Raw genomic sequence first — 19,376 nt, forward strand, 5'->3', positions numbered from 1 at the left:
CATGGAGGACACAGCCAGACTGCACGGACACAGGAGCGAGAGTGCTCAAGTTCAAAACCTGGCTTTAATGTAAACTTCTGGAAGTTACTTATAACTCTCTCTCAGTTTACTCAACTGAAAACATAGATAAAAGTACTTCCATATGGGATTCTTATATAACACCTAAGAGAGTGCTTGAAACTGAGTAAGCACTTAGAACACTAACTCATTCAAGACTGAATTACTAAATGATATTTACTCTAACAAATATGATAAAACTTAAATGAATCCTTCAAAACTACATATTTATACTGCTTCAAAAATATATAATTAACCATACATAATGTATTAATATCCAGAATATATAAAGAATTCCTATAACTCAACAACTTGATTTTAAAAAAGGCGAAGGACTTGAACATTTTCCAAGATAAATAATAGCTAATAAGCACAAGAAAAGATGGCCAACATCACTCTTCACAAGGGAAATGCAAATCAAAAACCATAACAAGGTATCACTTCACATCTATTAAGATGGCTATTTAAAAACAAACAAACAGGAAATAACAGGTGTGGGTGAGAATGTGGGGAAACTAGTACCCTTACACATTGCTGGTAGAAAAGTAAAATGGTGTAGCCACTGTAGAAAACAGTATGGTGGCTCCTCCAAAATTTAAAAATACAACTACTATATGATCCATAAATCCTATTTCTGAGTATATATCCAAAAGAAGTGAAAACAGAGATTCAAACAGATACTTGTATACAAATGTTCACTGTAGCATTATTTACACAGCATCCAAAAATGGAGACAACCCAAATGCCCACCAGTGAATGAATAATCAAAATATGGTATTATTAATTATTCAATGAAACATTATTTGGCCTTAAAGAAGGAATTTCTGACACATGCTACAACATGGATGAACCTTGTAGACATTATGTTAAGTGAAAAAAGGCAAACACAAAAGGCAATATTCTATGATTCCACTTATATGAGGCACCAATAGAATAGTCACATTCACAGAGACAGAAATGTAGAATAGTTTGCCAGGGGCTAGAGGTTAGGGTAGAACACAGAGAGTTATTGTTTAATGGGTACAGAGCTTCAGTTTGGGAAGATAAAAATGTTCTGGAGACGGATGGTGGTGAAGGTTGTTATAATAATGTGAAAATATTTAATACCACTGAATTGTATACTTAAAAGTGTTTAAAATGGTAAATTTGTGTTGTATGTATTTTACCACACACACACAAAAAATCACACTTATTTTTGCCTTAGAGATGTATAATGGCTCAGCTTTGAGGGGTCTTATGTTACTGCCATGTCAGGTGGCATCAGCTGCCCAATAACTTAGAAAAAACAGACAGGTAGGTACCAAAACAAAAGAAGAACATGATGAGTATTATGTGTGTGTATATATATATATATAAATAGTTACTAGTACCATCAAGGCAAAGATACAAAAGGAAAAAGAGGAGTTTGTCCTAGAATCTATACCTCTCAAGGAAGGTTAACTCAAGCAGCATGGAAAACTAGGACTGAACATCTTGCATAGAAAATTCACCAGTGATCACAGAAAACTGACTTCCACATAAGGTAAGTTACATAGTTTTCTTTCTTGCACCTCCTCTCTTATTTCACTCCCTCACCTCAAATTATAAGCAGTGAAGACCTCTTCTCTGTCTCTACAGAATTTCTGCCAGAGATGTTCAGGTTATCAGTTCTTTGAAGGCTAGGTTAGTTACTTGAAAATTTTTTGCAGAAAGAAATACTTGAAAATTAAGTTACTTGAAAATTAAGCAGAAGAGTTATTAACTTCCCTCTCACCTTTTGAAATGCTCTTTCCAACCCAAGTAAGACTTAACAAAAAAAGCCAGCAAAAGTAAAATATATGTATTTTTTCACTTTACCAAAAATGAAATTAGAAGGCCATAGAGTACAATGCTCCTTAAATGGGATTTGTTCATCTGTTCTCTGTGGTTCTACTCTTGAAAATATGCAACAGTTAGTGTATAATATAATACATTTGTCTGGGAAAGGGTACAGTTATCTGCTAACCACTGTCCAGGACAGGTGAACAAGAGACGTTTGACAATGAAATCTCAAAAGATCAGATCCCCAGGAAGTGACTACTGATGATTGCTGTTAGGGAAGCTTGACAAAGCAGAGAGGGCCAAGGAGATTTTTAGTGGGGAAGGATATGAAGATAAATAAGTTACATTTCAGAAGGCTTTCTCAGGGTAAGTTCCTACCTCCCTGAAAAACTAGGTAATTTTCAGTTAAAAAAAAAAAAACCCCTATTAAGCTAAAAGTCCTTGCCATTTTAAAGCTGGACTCTTTAATAGAGTCCTTAACACCCCATAAATAAAACTGCCCAAGTACCTGATGAGGAACCAAAGGATAAACTTAGTGAAGCGAGGCTAAACATACAACTAAGCTCCCATCAAATGGAAGGAAACACAAGGAGTAGAAAAGAAGTATTTCCTTATGAAAAGCTAGGTCCTGTGGGCCTCTCCCTAAATTAATCCTGACTCAGACTGTGGCATGAAATAGGCTCAGAAGCAGTATCATTCGATTAGGTGGCACATGAAGGCCCTTGATAAAAGAATACCTGAGAATGTAGTGAAATGGCCTGCTAGACCACAGACAGGAATTTAAAATATATGCTTCTTGACTTGAGATTATTATTGATGATGAAGTTCAAAAGCAGTAAAAATGCTATACACCCCCCAAACATGTGTAAGTGAGTACCAAAAGACATGTACAAAACCCCAAACATGTGTAAGTGAGTATCAAAAGACATGTACAAAAATGTCCACTGAATCATCAGATACAATAACCCAAAATTAGAGAACTTAAGTTACCACTGTCAAAAGACTGGATAAATTTAAGAATGATCATAAAAGAGTGCTATTAAGCAACGGAAGTGAAAAAACTATTACCACACCTGTGATAGATTCAATTACTAACAAAAGAGGCCAGAAGAGTACAAAATTTTATGATTCTATTTACATGAAATTAAAAAACAAGCAAAACTAATCTGTAATGATCTCCAGGATACAGGTTACCTTGAGAGGGAGGTGATTAGGGAAGCCTACAAGGACTTCTGGGGAGCTAACATTCTATTTCTTTATCCATGTGATGGGCACACATGTATGTTAACTTTGCGAACACTCACTTTAATGCATATACATGACTTGTACACTTAGCTTTTCTGTAGGTATACTACTCTAATTTAGAGATACATTTCTACATATTTTAAGTTTTTTAAATGAATGGCTAGTTTTGAAAAGAAAAGCTCTTTTCTGGATTTTATTCCTATTGTCTTCAGTTCTATCTTAACATGAAAATTTTAGAAGGCAGTAGTTTCTAGTCCTCAGTTACACCATTCCAGTATGTATTTCATATTAAGAAAAGTTAAAATTTTAAATCAATGAGGCTATAAGTCCTGACAGAATTGGCCCCTCTTCCCTCTCATCCAAACTGCAGATTTGATATTGCAATGATCTATCCTCCCACTAAGTAGGCAAAAAAATTAGTATCAACTGTGGTCATCTGGCAAATCATCTGTCACAAGAGCATGCCTTTTTTAAAAGTCATTAATCATGAAGTGTCATGGAAAAATACTGGATATGTACAAGGATTACAATGTTACTATTGTTAATTTTAAAATCAGCTTCCTTTGCCTATTCCTTTACCTAAAACTGATATGAAGAGGAAGGAGAGAGAGAATGCTATAAATGTTTTCCCAGATTCTGGTGCCTTTTCTCTTTCTTTAACCATTTAACAACACATTTCAGTGACTATGATGGAACTCCACTGGACTTGGAACATACAGCAGCAAAGAAGACATGGTCCCTGTCCATACAGAATATACTACAACAGCAGCTACTAAAAGACTGGCATTAGGCTACATACTATACATGCATATGTCACTTCATATACATATCAATTTTATTAGGTGCTATAATTCTCATTATACGGATGAAGAAATCAGCTTAGAAACTACCTTGTCCAAGTTCACATTATAGTGAATTTGGTTCAAAATGCAACTAGAATATAATGGTCATAATTTTCCATATACTCTGCATTAAGATAGAATTTAATTATAGTTCAATTCTGGACACTAACATGTAAAGAAGGTATCCTGGGTATGAATTGTTATGCTAGGACTGTAAAGTGTCCTAATGGATCCTAGAACTTCCTGTGATATAGTATAGATTTCATTTACATTAGTGAGTCACCAAAAAGCCTGTAAAGAAACTTTTCATGACACTCCCAATATTTCAGCTATTGACTAAATTTTACAAAGGTAAAGGGTAAAGTTTTGATTATTAGAAAGTGAAAAAATGTTTTCTAAAGCTATTTATTTATAAATACATAAAATTCAGGACATCTAAAGATATCTGCTATGAGAGCTAGACCTTGGCTATTGCATACATACACTTATATAAACACATCTACACATACATGTCATAAATTTGACAATCACTCTTGCATTTTTCCCTGCACAAGGTGAATATGTTACCATTGTAGTGGGAACTAAAAGAGTCTCGTGACTTTGATGTTCATACTCTGAATCATTCTACAAAGTACATTTTTTTCTGAGTTCAAAGGACCAAGAATCTACACGGACATGTCCAGTTTAAGGAACAGGTTTTTGCATTCTTTTTTCTGTTGGTACAAATTATACAGACAACAGTACCAGCCCAACCTCCATCAAACCATGTTTGGCCAATTTCTTAACCAGCCAAACCTCTAACACAGTTTGGTGTTCTAAAGTAGTTGAATTCAGCAGTCCATCTGCCTTTCATTTTCCTTTTAAATAATGCAGACCAAAACATTTATGGATGGGGTAGGCAAAATAAGGTCTAATGAATAAAAGAAAGGCTATGATTCAGATTTACGAGGAAGTAAGCTGTTTCAAAGAAACTTGTCATTAAGGGGTAAAAAAAAAAGGTTAGAAAACATATATAATAGGGCATTGAGTTAAAAGGGAGAATTTTAATAAAGAAAATAAAATGATCAAAATTCTTATGTTCAGAATAGGGAAGATATTTCCAAAATGTTTTGTTACACCACTGCATGAATAAGGAAGTGCCTTTCTGCTTGAGTGTTAATACCCAAAACAATACATTTCTTTGAATTGTAACTTAGCTTTCTGTTATCACATGTCATATTATAATAATCAAACCTACATTTGTGGTGAAGCCAAAACCACTCTGAAGAAGTGGTCTTAACCACAATTCGAAACTTAAAGAATGGCTTTATGCCAAAGTGTATCTGAGCTATTAACCTGTCACACTGCTTTCATGCACTGCTAAGACTAAAAAGGCAGGCCCAGCAGCTAGTACGTGCTCCCTCAAGCCCCACAGAAGACCATCAGGCTCTGAAAGGGAAATGCACAAGACAGGCACAACCTGACAGCAAACTGCTTTGCCTTGGGCAGTACTACAGGCTGCCCAACTCTCCACCAGCCATCTAAGTAGCCTCTGCTCAGCACAGGCAAAAGGGAAGTTCTGCACTGAGAATCATCATAAAGGGCTCAAAAGTATAGATGCTTAGTAACTTACAGTGGTGAAGCACTAATACAAGAGCAAAAGCCTTGGGAGCAACGAGAAAAACAAGGATAAGGCCTCTAGTAAATGTAGACTTAACTTTCATTAATGCTGGGTCATTTATGCTATGTGTTTACTCAGTATTTTGCTGTGTGTGAATATAAATTATGCAAACTGCAAAGCTATTAATTTACTAGTTAACTCTCTCGTTAACTACATCAAATTGTCTAACTACAAAGTAGGAGGATAGTTTTTCTTTAAGATAAGCTCCCCTGTAGGAACTTAATTCTCAACAGTCCTCTCTCACCAACTTCTACATATGCTTGTGCCCTTACAACATGTGTCCCTCCCTCTTCTCTACAGTGGAAGTGTTACTGACCTTCTACCCTCATTCTTGCCTTCCATCACAAGGATTCAAACTGTATTCTCAATTTATCTTCTATATGTCCATTACCTCATTCCATAAGGTTAGATGAAACTCATTACTACTTATATCCATAGCTTCCTAAACTAGCCTCATTGATCAGAGAAGTAGTTAGCAACAAATAAAATATATCTTCTTATATATGCTCTCCTTTAACTCTAATCAATCATCCTGAGAGGTTAAGCATTATTTCAAACTTAGAAGGGAAAACAGAAGTTCAGGTAGTCACTAGGTAGGACTTTCCCCTAACTGATTACATGTTGACTACACTAAGGTTGAATATAAAAGGATGCCACAACCTGGTTCTTGAACCACTCATCTTCTTTGCCATCCCAAAATAATCTTTCCTTCTGATTTACTGATAAATTAATGCCTATTTGCTTTTTCCATTTAACAAACCACCTATCATATAAAAATTCAGATGTTTCAGAAAAAAATCACTTCTTAACCTGTAAACTATTTCTCAGCAAACCAAACTATTGAAACCTAAGGATGAAATGTTGTAGTAATACAACTAGAGAAAATGAAACAATGCCATAAGGTTAAATAAACCAGGAAAACCTGTGTTAACAGCTCTAGGGATTAATCAAATTCAGAGCCTTTAAAGAATTATAACTAAATATCCCAGCAATGAAAATGCCAAACTGTTTCCACAATGAACTGGAGATACATAGTGGACTTTTTAGGCTATAACTTTTATGCTGGATAACATTTTAAATGGTAGGAGGATACGTTAGAGAGATATGGCCAAAGCAAAATGTTTATATTAGTCACACTGAAATGGACTCAGTGCACACAATAGTAACACCAAGTTTTCAAATGCAAGTCTAAAGACATGAGGTGTTCATGAAACATAATAGCCAAGTCATTTATCAAAAAAGAAAAAAGATAACAAAACCAGAAAATTATCATGAAACTACAGCTCTTAACTACATTATTTGAATCAACTATTGTGAATTAAATAATGGTGATGCACAAACTGACCTAAAATGCTGGTAAGTTATTCTCTACAATGGAATTATAAGTAGTCCCCCAGATGAGTTTATCATTAACTTCACAAATTTTACAATTAGGAGAAAATGGAACTATTTTATATTTTACCAAGTCCAAAAAACTAAAATGATTAATTTCCTCACCTTAATAAACTATCTACTTTGCCCACGGAAAAAAAAAGCCCCACGAAGATACATGCCATAGGTTACTGGTATTATTTGCTCAACAGTAGCAATGTTCTTTAATAATGCATGTTGACACTTCAAAAAAGTGATACTCCATGTTTCTGACAGATTCAATGAAGAAATGCCATTAAGATCTTAATGGGGCTACACGCAATACCCTTGAAAAGTAGTCATTAGAAGTTCACGGTCCTTCATGAAATTTGTTGAGTCTAAAACTGATTGGAAAAACACATATACCAAGTGCAGGTCTCCAGCAGTTTCACCCTGGCAATTTTTTATTGTAATAATAATAATCAAATCCTAACATAAGACCCATTAAGTGTAAGACAGTAATAATGATGCAGTTAACAAGTTTTCTTCCTGGGCTTTCAAAATGGTAATTGTTGCTAGGTATGAAGGAAAGTTTAAGACTGAAATTAAATCTTAATTCTAGTTTGAACTTTGGAATGAAAATCAAAGTTGTTGGGGAATCATTCTAATTGTTGAATTTTTCCTGGTTATCCATCAATGCCTTGGTTTGGTTCTAATATCTTGGCCTGGCCATTACACTCAACTAAGTATTTATTCTGAAAAAGGAATACTACTTGTCCCAGGTCAGCCCTCTTCCCTTTTGGACAACTTCCTAGGGCCTACCTCTTACACTATTTTCACCACATCCTCACTTCTCACTTCGCCTGCCCAGTTCTGGGACTCAAAACACTGTTTATATATTATTCTTAAAAGGAAAAATGTAGAGCAAATATTCTTGTTTGTTCAGATTGCTTGTAAATAAAGGAGAGAGGGAGTTGAAGGTTAAGAAAGGAAGAAAGCAGAGAAAGAACACTGAAGTGTTAAGAGAGCAGTAAAAAAGAAAAGAAAACAGACTGCTTAAAGAAGTGTCAGAGCCATCCAGCTGAAGAGAAATAAAAGAGCAATGGAGAATCTAGTGGCCATAAAAGGACAACTGTCCACCTCCTAACAAACCTAATCTGGTCATTTCCAAATATGGAAATGTTTTAGTTCACATTCAGAGCTTTTCATCTGTGGAATATGAGCATAGATCACAATCATTCTTTTCCTACAAAAAAATCTCACAGTTGGTTATCTACCACTATGAGAAAAATCTGTTGAATTATTACATAAATTATTTCCAAGCTTTGCTCTCAAGGTCCAGGTCTTTTTAACAAAAAAGCACTCCAGTTGTTTCAGTTACTCTAGAGCTTCAGTCTCCACATCTGTACAATAGGAATGTAAATTATAACAACCTGGAGGGCTGTGTGAAGACTGAGATAATACTTGTAAAACACTTGTAGAGTGGCATTTTATAAGCTCATTCAATGTTAGCTACTTCACACTAGTAGTCTTCACACTAAAGACTGCCTTGGCCTTTAGACTTACAAATCTCAACTCACAAAAGAACTTGGTGATGACAAAGTGGTAGAAATTTACATCTTTCAAAACAAGGTACTTCCTTAGATATCCACTCCTTCTCTCCATTTGTAAATTATGAGAAAACCTGTTCTATCATAACAGGACAGATACTTGTCTTAAAAACCTAGTGTTGCCAGAAGTTCACTCACTGGACAAATATTTACTGAGTACTTGCTATGAGAAGTCACTGTCCAGAGGCCAGGGACACACAAGTCAACAAAGCAAAATTCATATGGGGTGGGGGGCGCTGGAATTGAAAATTGGCTCCCCACAGCAAGAACAACGGTTTTTATTGCACAAGTGAATGCTTTCAGTGGATTCTACCTGCTGCAAGTCATCAGTTTTATACATACTTTTGTTATGTGCCTCAGACCCAGGTGACCCTGGAATTTCTCACTTATACATTAGTTTTTCTACCGGAATTTCAACGAAAAAGGAGAATAAAGCTAAATTTTATGCACACTTGATTAATCCAGCTGCTTACCTGCTACCACCAGCATTTCTATGTACATTTTTAATAATTGTCATCTGCCCATTGTTGTGAAAAAATGCAAAAGCACTCAAAATAAATGCAGTGAAAATGCTCTCTGTCCCATTTCCTCACCCCAGCAGTTCTTCCCCAAGATTCCTCACAACAAATAATTAAGGGGCAAGAGTGGAAAGGAGGCAGGTGTCCTTCCTGACCACTATTTACAAAGTAGCACATCTTCAGTCCTTATTTTTAAAGACTTTATGTTGACATGATAGCTGTTGAAGCAACACCTGAAGAACTGTGGAGGTCAATTAAGCTGCCATTATTTTATTTGCAGTTCCCTCTTCATCAGCCAACAGACAGCCTTACAGAGTTCACTTGCTTCGATGTGTAAGAATCTGACTATACCGCTAATATGGTCTACATAACAAAACTATATTCCTCATTTAAACAAGGCTGGCATTTTGAAGAAAGAAGGCATACACATTTTCCTGCTCATTTACACTCTCTCCTTATAACCCTGTAACAGTTCAATAATTCAAGATAAAACTGACTTCATTGTACTTTTCAAAAAGAAGAAATTCCCTGATTTTCATAATTACTGACACAGCATATTCCAGTTTTCAATTAGTTTCATACTTGAGAAGCGGTTCTAAAGTACTTTGGATATCCCAGATCCCACAGACATTCAAAATAGTATTGCTTTTCAAAGTAATGAAATACAAATTAGATTAAGTGCTTAATGCCAACAATACTGACCTTTTATTCAAAAGGTTTTTAAAGTTTTGTTATCTTCAGAATCTAAACTTTTAAAAATATTCTCAAAGCAGCTAATTTCCACTGTTAGAGGACATTTCTTTTTTTTCTTACTTTCTTTTAGAGGGGAAAGCGCGAACGCAGTCCCCCACTACCAGAAATGATACAGCCGAGTTTCCCACATTTGGGGAAATCGCAGGGGTCAGCACATCCGGAGTGCAATGGATAAACCTCGCACTGGGAAAACCACCTTCATGATCATGGTATTTCCCCTGCCAGGTAAGTATAGAGAGGACATTTTTTACTTGTTTTTAGTAACCCAAAGTATACTGAGATCATATCTAATAATTAGCATAGTGATTTACGCTCTTTCTTCTAATCCTAGATGTGTCTTTGCGTGCTGCCTCTGGCCACTGATCACAGTTCTGGGCTAACTAAACTAGAATGTAGTTTAATTTCCATCTAAACTGTACTTAAAGAGGAAAAATTTAATGAAAAAAAGACCAGTTGCTGTAATGAATGATGATAAAAGTAAAGGGACCCAGTTTTGAAGAAATAAATACTACAAAGTGACAGTGTGAAACCTTGTATTCTCAACAGGATAAAGTAGCATGAGGTAGAAAGTGATGAAGCTGGGAGTAAAGCATGACTGAAATAATGATGAAAAGCCAAGCAATGTTACTGATAAGAGTAGGAAGGAACTGAATAGTCTGGTGAGTAGGGGGTGGGGGACTGGGGGAAACAAAGTACATTGATCCTTGAACAACATGGGTTTGAACTATGTGGGGCCACCTTCACTCTCAAGTACCCCCTACCCCCATCCCCACCCCCAGTAAGTATATTGAAAACATTTTTAGAGCTCTGGGCCAATTTGGAAAAAATGTAAGTTTTCTATTCTCTAGCTTACTTTATTGTAAGAATACAGTATATAATACAAATAACATACAAATACATGTCAATCAACTGTTTATGTTATGAGCAATGTTTCTGGTCAACAGTAGGCTATTGTTCAGTAGTTAAGTTTTTTGGAAGTCAGAAGTTATATATGGATCTTCAACTGCAGCTGGGAGGAGGGTGTATCAGTGCCCCTAACTCCACATTGTTCAAGGGTCAACTGTCATTTAAAAATGTACTAGCAACATATGCCTGTATACATACACTGGTGGCAAAGACAAGCAACTGTCACCAGCATAGATGGCCCACTGGTCGGGTGGTTATTACTTTACCTTCTGTATTTTCAAAACATGATTTCTAAGTTTAGTATATCAAACCCAGTTCAGAGCAGGAACTATGTATTGACTCAAGTTCTAAGAATTTGCAGAGAAAGATGAATTCTGCTTATCATATTTTGGCCTCCAATTTTGGCATAGATTTCCTCCATTTTTCAACTTCCAAGTGTAGAAAACTAATGCATAAATTCCACTGCTATGAATCAATTCATAGCATAAGTCCTCATTCTCCTATAGGTTCTAGGGAGAAAGAAACCTGTATTTTAGACACAATCTTCAAATAGGCTAATCAGATAGGCTGATACTGCCCTACTTTGAAGCTTTATGTATTTTAAAATATTCACCAGAAACTGATCATCTTCACTAAATCTGTAAAGCAAGTATTTGCTGTTATGAGGACACTGCAGTAGACACAGGCAGTAATCCAAGAAAAATGAAATTTCATATTCTATCAAAATCTTCACAAAAACAGTTCAAACGTTTGACTACCTAAAATTTGTATATACCTGATTTATGCTTAAAGTTTTTGCAACATGAAACTATATTTACCATCTGAATTAAAGAAGCACCTACTATATGAAAAAGTCCTAACATATAAGGAATGGGAAAAATAACTGGATTCACTTTCATCTATACTAAGAAACAGTAAATTCCTTCTAAAATTCATTTAAAAAACCCAGGCCAGGCAAACACACACACACACACACAACCCCAAAATATAACAGAAAACAAAAACAAGGTTGCATAACTAATAACTCTTTCCTACCATCAGTAATAAGACTACTGTACTCACAATCTTGTTTTAAATATGTGAAGTCTTTTCTAGCTGAGGTCAGTTTAGCAACATAGAGTGTAAGATTGAGTGTCATACAGATTTCCCGTTTGATCATTACTAGAATTTAGGTTTCCACAATCCAGTATATATATATATACATATATATATATATACACATACACACACATACCCTTGAAATGTAAGTTTTATAAAACTGTATCATGTGATATATTCATAACATTTCCTATTCTGTTCTTTTTTGCTTCATTTAGTTGAGGAGGTGGGAGGGCAAGCAGCAACTAATTAAATCAACTCTACAGTGGGCTGCCACTGGAAGTTTGAAAAACACTGATCAAGGATTTTTGATAAATACCAGAATGCAAGGGGCAGTAAACTAGATACTCTGCTTGATAAAACAACATTGGTCAATGACATTCAAAAGCCATTGCTATTATGTTCTATTTTTCTCACTTCTTAGATATTCTCCTGTAAAAATCTTCATTGCAAATGAAAAGGATGGTAGGAGGATTCCTGAAGGTGATAGAGAAAGTATGGCATACCATTAGAAGCCCAGACTGGAACCTACCCTGGTCACTTATCAGCGAGGCAAAACGATAAAATTAAAAGCACTTCTGAGGGACATCTGTGATAATCAAAGCCGTATCTTTAGTGGAACTAAAACAATCCAATCAGACTTAAGGGTCAAGAGCAGTCCAACCCAAGATGTGCCACTGTGACATATTTCAGAGCTGAAAACAATTAAGGCCTAAATGACTCAAGAAAGAAATTCTGACTCTTCCGAACCCTCCAACTGCATAAAAACAATTTAGATAGAGTACCTGCTCCAGGACTAGAGCTACCACCACAGGTAGCTACATCATAATACAACCTAGGGGTGATAAACAGGGAGGAATGGGGCAAAATCTGTTAAAATTCCTATGTCCCAGTGTTTCCTTTTGGCCCAGCAAACATTTATTTACCAAACACTTACTGTTTCATATTCCTGTGAATTGCTTCCCTCTTCCTTTAAAGCCTCAGACCCTTACCTCCTCCTTGGTTCAGGATGACATACATACAGATTTCCCATACCTATGTAATTAAACTTTGTTTTTTTTTCCTCCTGTTTATCTATCTCATGTTGAATTGAATCTTAAAGCAGCTAGAACTTCAAGGGGTAGAGGAAATTTATTCCTCCTCAACACAACATACAGATAAATGTGTCTATATTTTGTTAATTTAGCGTTTTTAAAACTTGTTTTTAAAAATACTTTTTTCTACATTCAATGCACTCTGATATTTTATTTTAAATTTTAATACATGTCTTAATGCTGGTCATAACCCACTAAGTCGATTTCTTAACACTAACGAATGGGTTGAAAATGGCAGTTTGAAAAACACAGCTTTTGAGGATGCACAAATCAACCTACAGAGGACCATCAATAAATTGCCAGTTTTTAGTGGCCACCTTCTTTCAATCATGGGAGAGAGCCTAAAGAATTCAAAACATCAGTCAAAAAGTGATTTTTTAATTTAACTCCAGGAAGATCATAGGAAAAAGTGTAAGACTCATGATAAGAAAAAAATATAATAGCACCTGACCCCCCAAAAAAGAAGTGCCTGATCTGACACTTAATCATCACCACTGTTAATCTAATGCTGGCATACTACATGCTCAACCTTGCACTAAGTGTGTGTGTGTATGTATGTGTATATTATATATAGGTGTGTGTGTGTGTATGTCTATATACACACACACACACATATATATATACAAATGCACACAATGCAATATGTAAATTATAATTATATACTTATTATAGTTTTAAAACATAGATTTATGTATTTTTCCAGATCATTTCTAACAACCTGTGAAAAATAACAAAATAGTATTAAATCTGAAATAAGGGTCAGTTGCCCCAGAGTCTAAGGTCTTAACCAATAAGCTACAAACTCTTCCAAAGGGTACAGGAGTTCCCAGCTTTGGCTGTGTATCAAGAATCCTCTGTGGAGTCAAAACAGATGCCCAAACACTACCCCAAAAAGAGATTTTAAAAGTTGAAGTAGCAAATATTATAGAGAAATATATTTTGTAAACAATGTATCAACTACCATTTCCAATCTATTATGTCAGAAAAGATATTTTTGGAAAGCAGATACTACTATTTGTCATAAGACATAAAATACCTGGTTAAACTGAGTGATTGCCTTGGTTAATAAGCAGTTGACTTTGTCTTGAAACCTGATTAGATCATTGCCATTAAAGACTAGGATTTAAGATAAAGCAGTTTTGTCTTAGTTTTAATAACCAAAGTCCATTAAGAATTTAACTTCTGATATGTCAAAAGGATCTTAACATAAAGTATACTAACTGATACCAATTAAAGACTACATCAGCATATTTATGTTAAATTTATCTATCCATGATTTAAACTCCTATCTCTGCAACATATTTTCCTTTGTTACCTTAGAGATAAAGAATTCTGAATCCACTGTGTAACATTAATGAATTCAGCATTCTTTCTGGGTTGATACACTTCCACCATCCTTCAGGAAACATTTAGCAGCAAGCACAAAGTACAAATTAGGAGGTTTCCAAGGTTTCAAATAATTAAGAAATGCTTTTGACCACATCACTCATATAAAATGTTATGAACATAAAAACAAACATTTCTGATGGTTAAGTGGGTAATACAAAGCCTAGAATTGCCACTATTACAACCACAAATAACAGTGGGACTACATACCACAAACACATGAATGATCAACTGCATATACAGATGAAGATACAATTGGTGAAAATTTTTTGAAAAGACAAAAACAAGCACAAACTATAAATGGCCTAAGTAAGAATTATTTTGTTTGGTCAAATTAATACTCCAATGGAAAAATTCAAGTATTTCCTTATTCAGGCTACCATAAAATGACAGCACTGCAGAGAAACTGGTCTATGATGTAAGCTAGAAAGAAAATTACAGACTAACACATGAATAATCCCTAAACTATTTATTGAAAGAAATTATAGTCCATTACTATTAAAATCTAGGCAGAATATCTATTGCAGTATCTTCTATAACAGTATCTTAAAAAGCAGAAAAAAAAACCACTCATCAAGTCTGTGATACATGAGGATTTTTTAACAACAAATACTATTCTTAATTCCATAACCATATCTGCAATCTAAATATTCAAATATCTTAAAAAATGCAATAGACTCATGAGCATTCATTTTATCCATGACCTTGGGGTCACTGGGAGATTTCTAAAGCATACCTTTTAATCCACGCCATGGTACTTCAAGAACATGTTAAGGTAAGTCACAGCTTGGAACACTTCGATGCACCTCAAAACACCTCAGCCAGTGTATCTGTATCATTCTCTTTTCCTTTTGAGATCATAATGGTTCCGAAGAACTATTACGCTTCCATTTGAATGATAGTCTCATAATTTCAATGACTTAAAAACAAAAACAAAAAATAAGGACTTAAGTGTTGGTATGTTAAGCCACTAGTGAACTGTTAACTGCTGCCATGACTAAGAAAAATAAAGAAGCTGTTTGCTACTACTATGTAACAATCATTTTTAATGTGAACTCTCATATGAATAAGGAAGGAGTACATGTTTAGTGATCAGAATGACAGCCCTCACTTTACTGAGACCTATTAAAACCCCATAAGTCTCTCTGCCCCAACTGATTCTTCAATTTTCTTTTGAAGGATGAAAATAACCTAAAAAACAAGTCTGAACATTTGGCAGGTGTCAGGTCTACCCCTGACTGCCTGACTATTCTGTGCTGAATGAGAGCTAGAAATCACCCATACACCTGTATAAAATGGAATGCCACTACCAGACAGCAGGGGTTCCTTCAAACAAAGCTCCTCCTACTGTTAATATTACTGAATCATTTTAATTTTGTGCAAGTAATTAAACTGAAAAGAGCTCCAGTTTCTAAAGTTTACTTCTAGGAAGAGCATGTATATCAATGATAAATGGCTATTACGTTTTACTGCCACTCTACCATTGCCTTGGCAGGTTCTCTGTCCCTCTTTCCTCCTCATTCCACCCCATCTTTCTTATATAAAATATTTTATGATTAAAAATGATACACGAGTATAAAAATCAAACGAATATTCATATTTGAACTGATTGTTTATAGTTCATAATGCATGATCAAAACCGAAAGTTTCTGTGATGACTGCCCTTGTACTGTTCACCATGTAACTTATTGACTATGTAAGAATTTGTTCTCCATGTAAGAACTTGTTCGTTATGCTTCAGAAAACTGGAGACTGACAAAAATTAGGCTTGGGGTGGATTAATGATTGTGCATTGAGCATTGACTCCCCTATACAGAATTTTATTGTTGTTAACAACCATTTGATCAATAAATATGAGAGATGCCCTCTAAAAAAAAACAAAAAACAAAGTACAGACTTCCGATTGTAAAATAAATAAGTAACCGGGATGTAATGTATAGCATAAGGAATATAGTCAAAATATTGTAACAACTTTGTATGGTGATAGCTGGTAGCTAGAATTATCATGTATATAAATGTTGAATCACTGTGTTGTACACCTGAAACTAATGTAATACTGTGTGTCAACTACCCTTCAATAAAAAAAAAAAGATACAAAAAAGAAGTCTATATATACATTTTAAATCTAAGAATTTACTTTACTATGGAGAAAAGGCACTCCATAATTACAAGAAAGACTACTCAAGCTACAGAAAGTAAAACTGGAAAATTATCGATAATACACACATTTATGTCATAGAGCAATTAAAACTACTTTAAGATGACTGACCAGGAAATTTTTAGTAAATAAAAGAAAGCCACAGTGAGGGTTTCAAAGAAAAAAAAGTAGCTGGGAGAGGTTTGTTATACTTTGGGTTTTTTGAAGAGCTTGTGTAAAGGTTAATAGACAAGGAATGTGGAAAATGACAAATTTTCCCAGCTAGAGCTAAAAGTGTGCGCTAAGGAGAAAGGCAAACTATTTCCTGTTTGAAAGGGTAGATTCAACTGATGAAAATCTTTTAAGTCCACTGTCAGGAAAATCACGTACTTCTGAGATTTAGATTTACTGCAGATTGTAGGGAATGGAGATCATAAAATGTACGCCACTATAAGGGCCCGGTTCAGTGAAATCGCTGCAGCCACAACCATCTTTTTAAGTTGGTCATATTACCACTTTAGTGTAACCCCCTGACCCTTCCTCCTCCAGTTTAAAACCTCTTAATGGATCTGTATATGGTACAACCTCCTGGAAGGATACCCACACTGTTTCCTATCTCTGCTGCTCCAAACAAATGCATTTAGCACACAACTATCAGGTAAATGTTTCTGAAGTACAGCTCCTCCCTTGCACATAAAGAATAATGTTAATTTTTGGGAAATAAGGCAAAATATAAATATGTCAGATAAAAGTAAAGAATAAAAGCCTAGGTCTAAAGCACTTATTAGTTCATTTAACTTTCAGAACTCCATTTTACAGGGGAGAAAACTGAGTTAGTGATCAAATGACTGACCCAAGAAACCATGCAATAAAAGAAAAAAACTAAAACTTAAATCTAGATCTAGCTGAAATTTGGGCACTTTTTCTACAATACTGTTGGGGAATATTGTTGGGGAAAAGGGTGGTACTGTGCTGACATTTTTTCACAATATGCCAAGAACCATGCTAAGCTCTGGATGTTATTTTTGTTCATGCTGATCTACCACTTTTAGACTAACCAGCTGCCCTTTTTTACAGGTGATGAGATTGAAGCTCGATGATTTAAGCCATCTCACCATCACACAACAAACTGAAAGCTGGTCAGGTACTTGATCTCATATGACCAACTCTAAAATTCATACTCAAGCTGCTATGCTAATCTTCCAGAAGCAATCAGAAGAAATTAAGCCCAATAATTAAGCTTATTTTCAACCTGGCTGATACAGCTATAATGTAATTTTACAAATGCTTCTCATTAAAAAACTCATTCAATGTATGTAAGTGGATTTTTAGCTATGCATTAGAAAGAGACTATATACACATGTACTAAAGCCACTAAGAAGGATCATATTTCATCACTCAAATCAGAAACTTCATTTGATCCCTAAAAATGAAATCCAGTATTTTCATGAAGTTATGCACTTGAAGATCTTACAAAGTTGACTTGGAAATCATAATAGTTATCAATAAAAGTTTTAGCTGACAAAACAAAAATGAGCTTGAAAGGTATTTTCCTCAAGAGGGTATACAGCTACATTTTCCCAATTGGGCCCTTGTCTCATGGACTGCTACCAGTCTCAGCTCCATATGAAGAGAAGCTATTTATTAGCAGAGGAAGGTGAGGCCATTCAGGCAGGTTATCAGTAATTAAAAAAAAAACAACGGACAGCTCTCTCCATGCTTCATAACATGATTAAATAAAGAGAGTAAGAAAAAGCACTGAGAAAGACCCCAAACTATGGACAGGGAACTCTTAAGCAACTTCAAACCTAAAGTGAAACCATGTATTTACACTGTATTCCAAAACTACCAGCTAAAGTGTTCAACAGAACTATTATGTCACCACTTGGCAATATGTTAGATGATTCAAATAAATCATTTTTAGAATTGCTGAAACAAAATCTTACAGAATAACTATATTCAAAGGTTCAAAACTATTAACTAACAAACTTAAAAGGCCATCAATACCTTCATCAATAATAGTGTAACTCATTTTATAAGGATTCAAGTCCAAAATAGTGGATTTAATAGGAATGCCCATCAGAAATCCTGATGCCCAATTACATACCTTTTAACCATATAATCAACGTGTATTTAACCATAAAATACCCTATGTAACTGTCTACAAAACATTTCACTTCTTACAATAAACAGAAATAGAAATACATTTCCATGCCAGCTGTTAACAGCTTCCTTTGCTATGCTATGTCTAAAGTGGGTAGCTTTTCTCTATTGTCTTTGTAAACACATCATCTTAACCACCAAAACCTGGAACACTCTTGGTACTAATGACCTAAGTACATGAAAATGTTTACACCTCATTATGGATACAAGATTGACAACTAGATACAGAACATTCATGATGAAGGGTATGTTTAATGTGTTCCAAAACATAACAGTCACACAAATATTTGAGTGAATGAAAGAAAATATTTAGGAATGGCTTACACATGCTGCAATGACAGTATCAAGGACAACAGAGACTTTGAAAGATAATTTAAATTAACATAGGACACCATTTTTGACTACTAAATTTTGTTTTGCTTTGGGTTACTAAATTTATAACACACAAGCCTTATGAAAGTATAAGGTCAGAACTGCTGCTAAAGCATAAACCTCAGGAAAGTAATCAGAAACAGATGCAGTAACTTCACAAATTTTTATGATTTCATAAACAGCCTCACAGAGTAACATGAAATGACAATACTGAATACATTCTGATGTTCACTGTAGTTATTACTTACTAAGAAAGCACTGGGAATTTCTTTCCAACAACAGAGGAATGGTCAAATTATATGGCACATCTATACAATGGAACAACAGTAAATAATAGTGACACTTAGAGCATGGTAATATGCTAGCATATGTGGCTAATTAATTA

At 34.9% G+C, this 19,376-nt stretch overlaps 1 protein-coding gene and 1 non-coding gene across 8 annotated transcripts in view; both read right to left on the reverse strand.

The window, feature by feature from the left end:
• Window positions 1-19,376, reverse strand: part of RBPJ (recombination signal binding protein for immunoglobulin kappa J region) — a 213,963-nt gene that overhangs the window by 55,412 nt on the left and 139,175 nt on the right. For 3 of the 7 annotated variants that reach the window (XM_036994716.2, XM_073237762.1, XM_017675906.3), the window contains exon 2: window positions 15,056-15,238. The exons of the other annotated variants lie outside the window; for them this stretch is intronic. In XM_036994716.2, coding sequence (XP_036850611.1) covers window positions 15,056-15,072 — 17 coding nt within the window. In that variant the 5' untranslated portion in view covers window positions 15,073-15,238. The remainder of the gene's footprint in view (window positions 1-15,055; window positions 15,239-19,376) is intronic. 7 annotated transcript variants of the gene reach the window in all.
• On the reverse strand, window positions 9,905-10,068 carry LOC118967715 (U1 spliceosomal RNA). The gene has a single exon (XR_005054934.2). It is a non-coding gene; the product is annotated as a U1 spliceosomal RNA (small nuclear RNA).

The sequence above is a fragment of the Manis javanica genome, chromosome 5 (genome assembly GCF_040802235.1).
Source record: "Manis javanica isolate MJ-LG chromosome 5, MJ_LKY, whole genome shotgun sequence".
Classification (NCBI taxonomy): domain Eukaryota; kingdom Metazoa; phylum Chordata; class Mammalia; order Pholidota; family Manidae; genus Manis; species Manis javanica.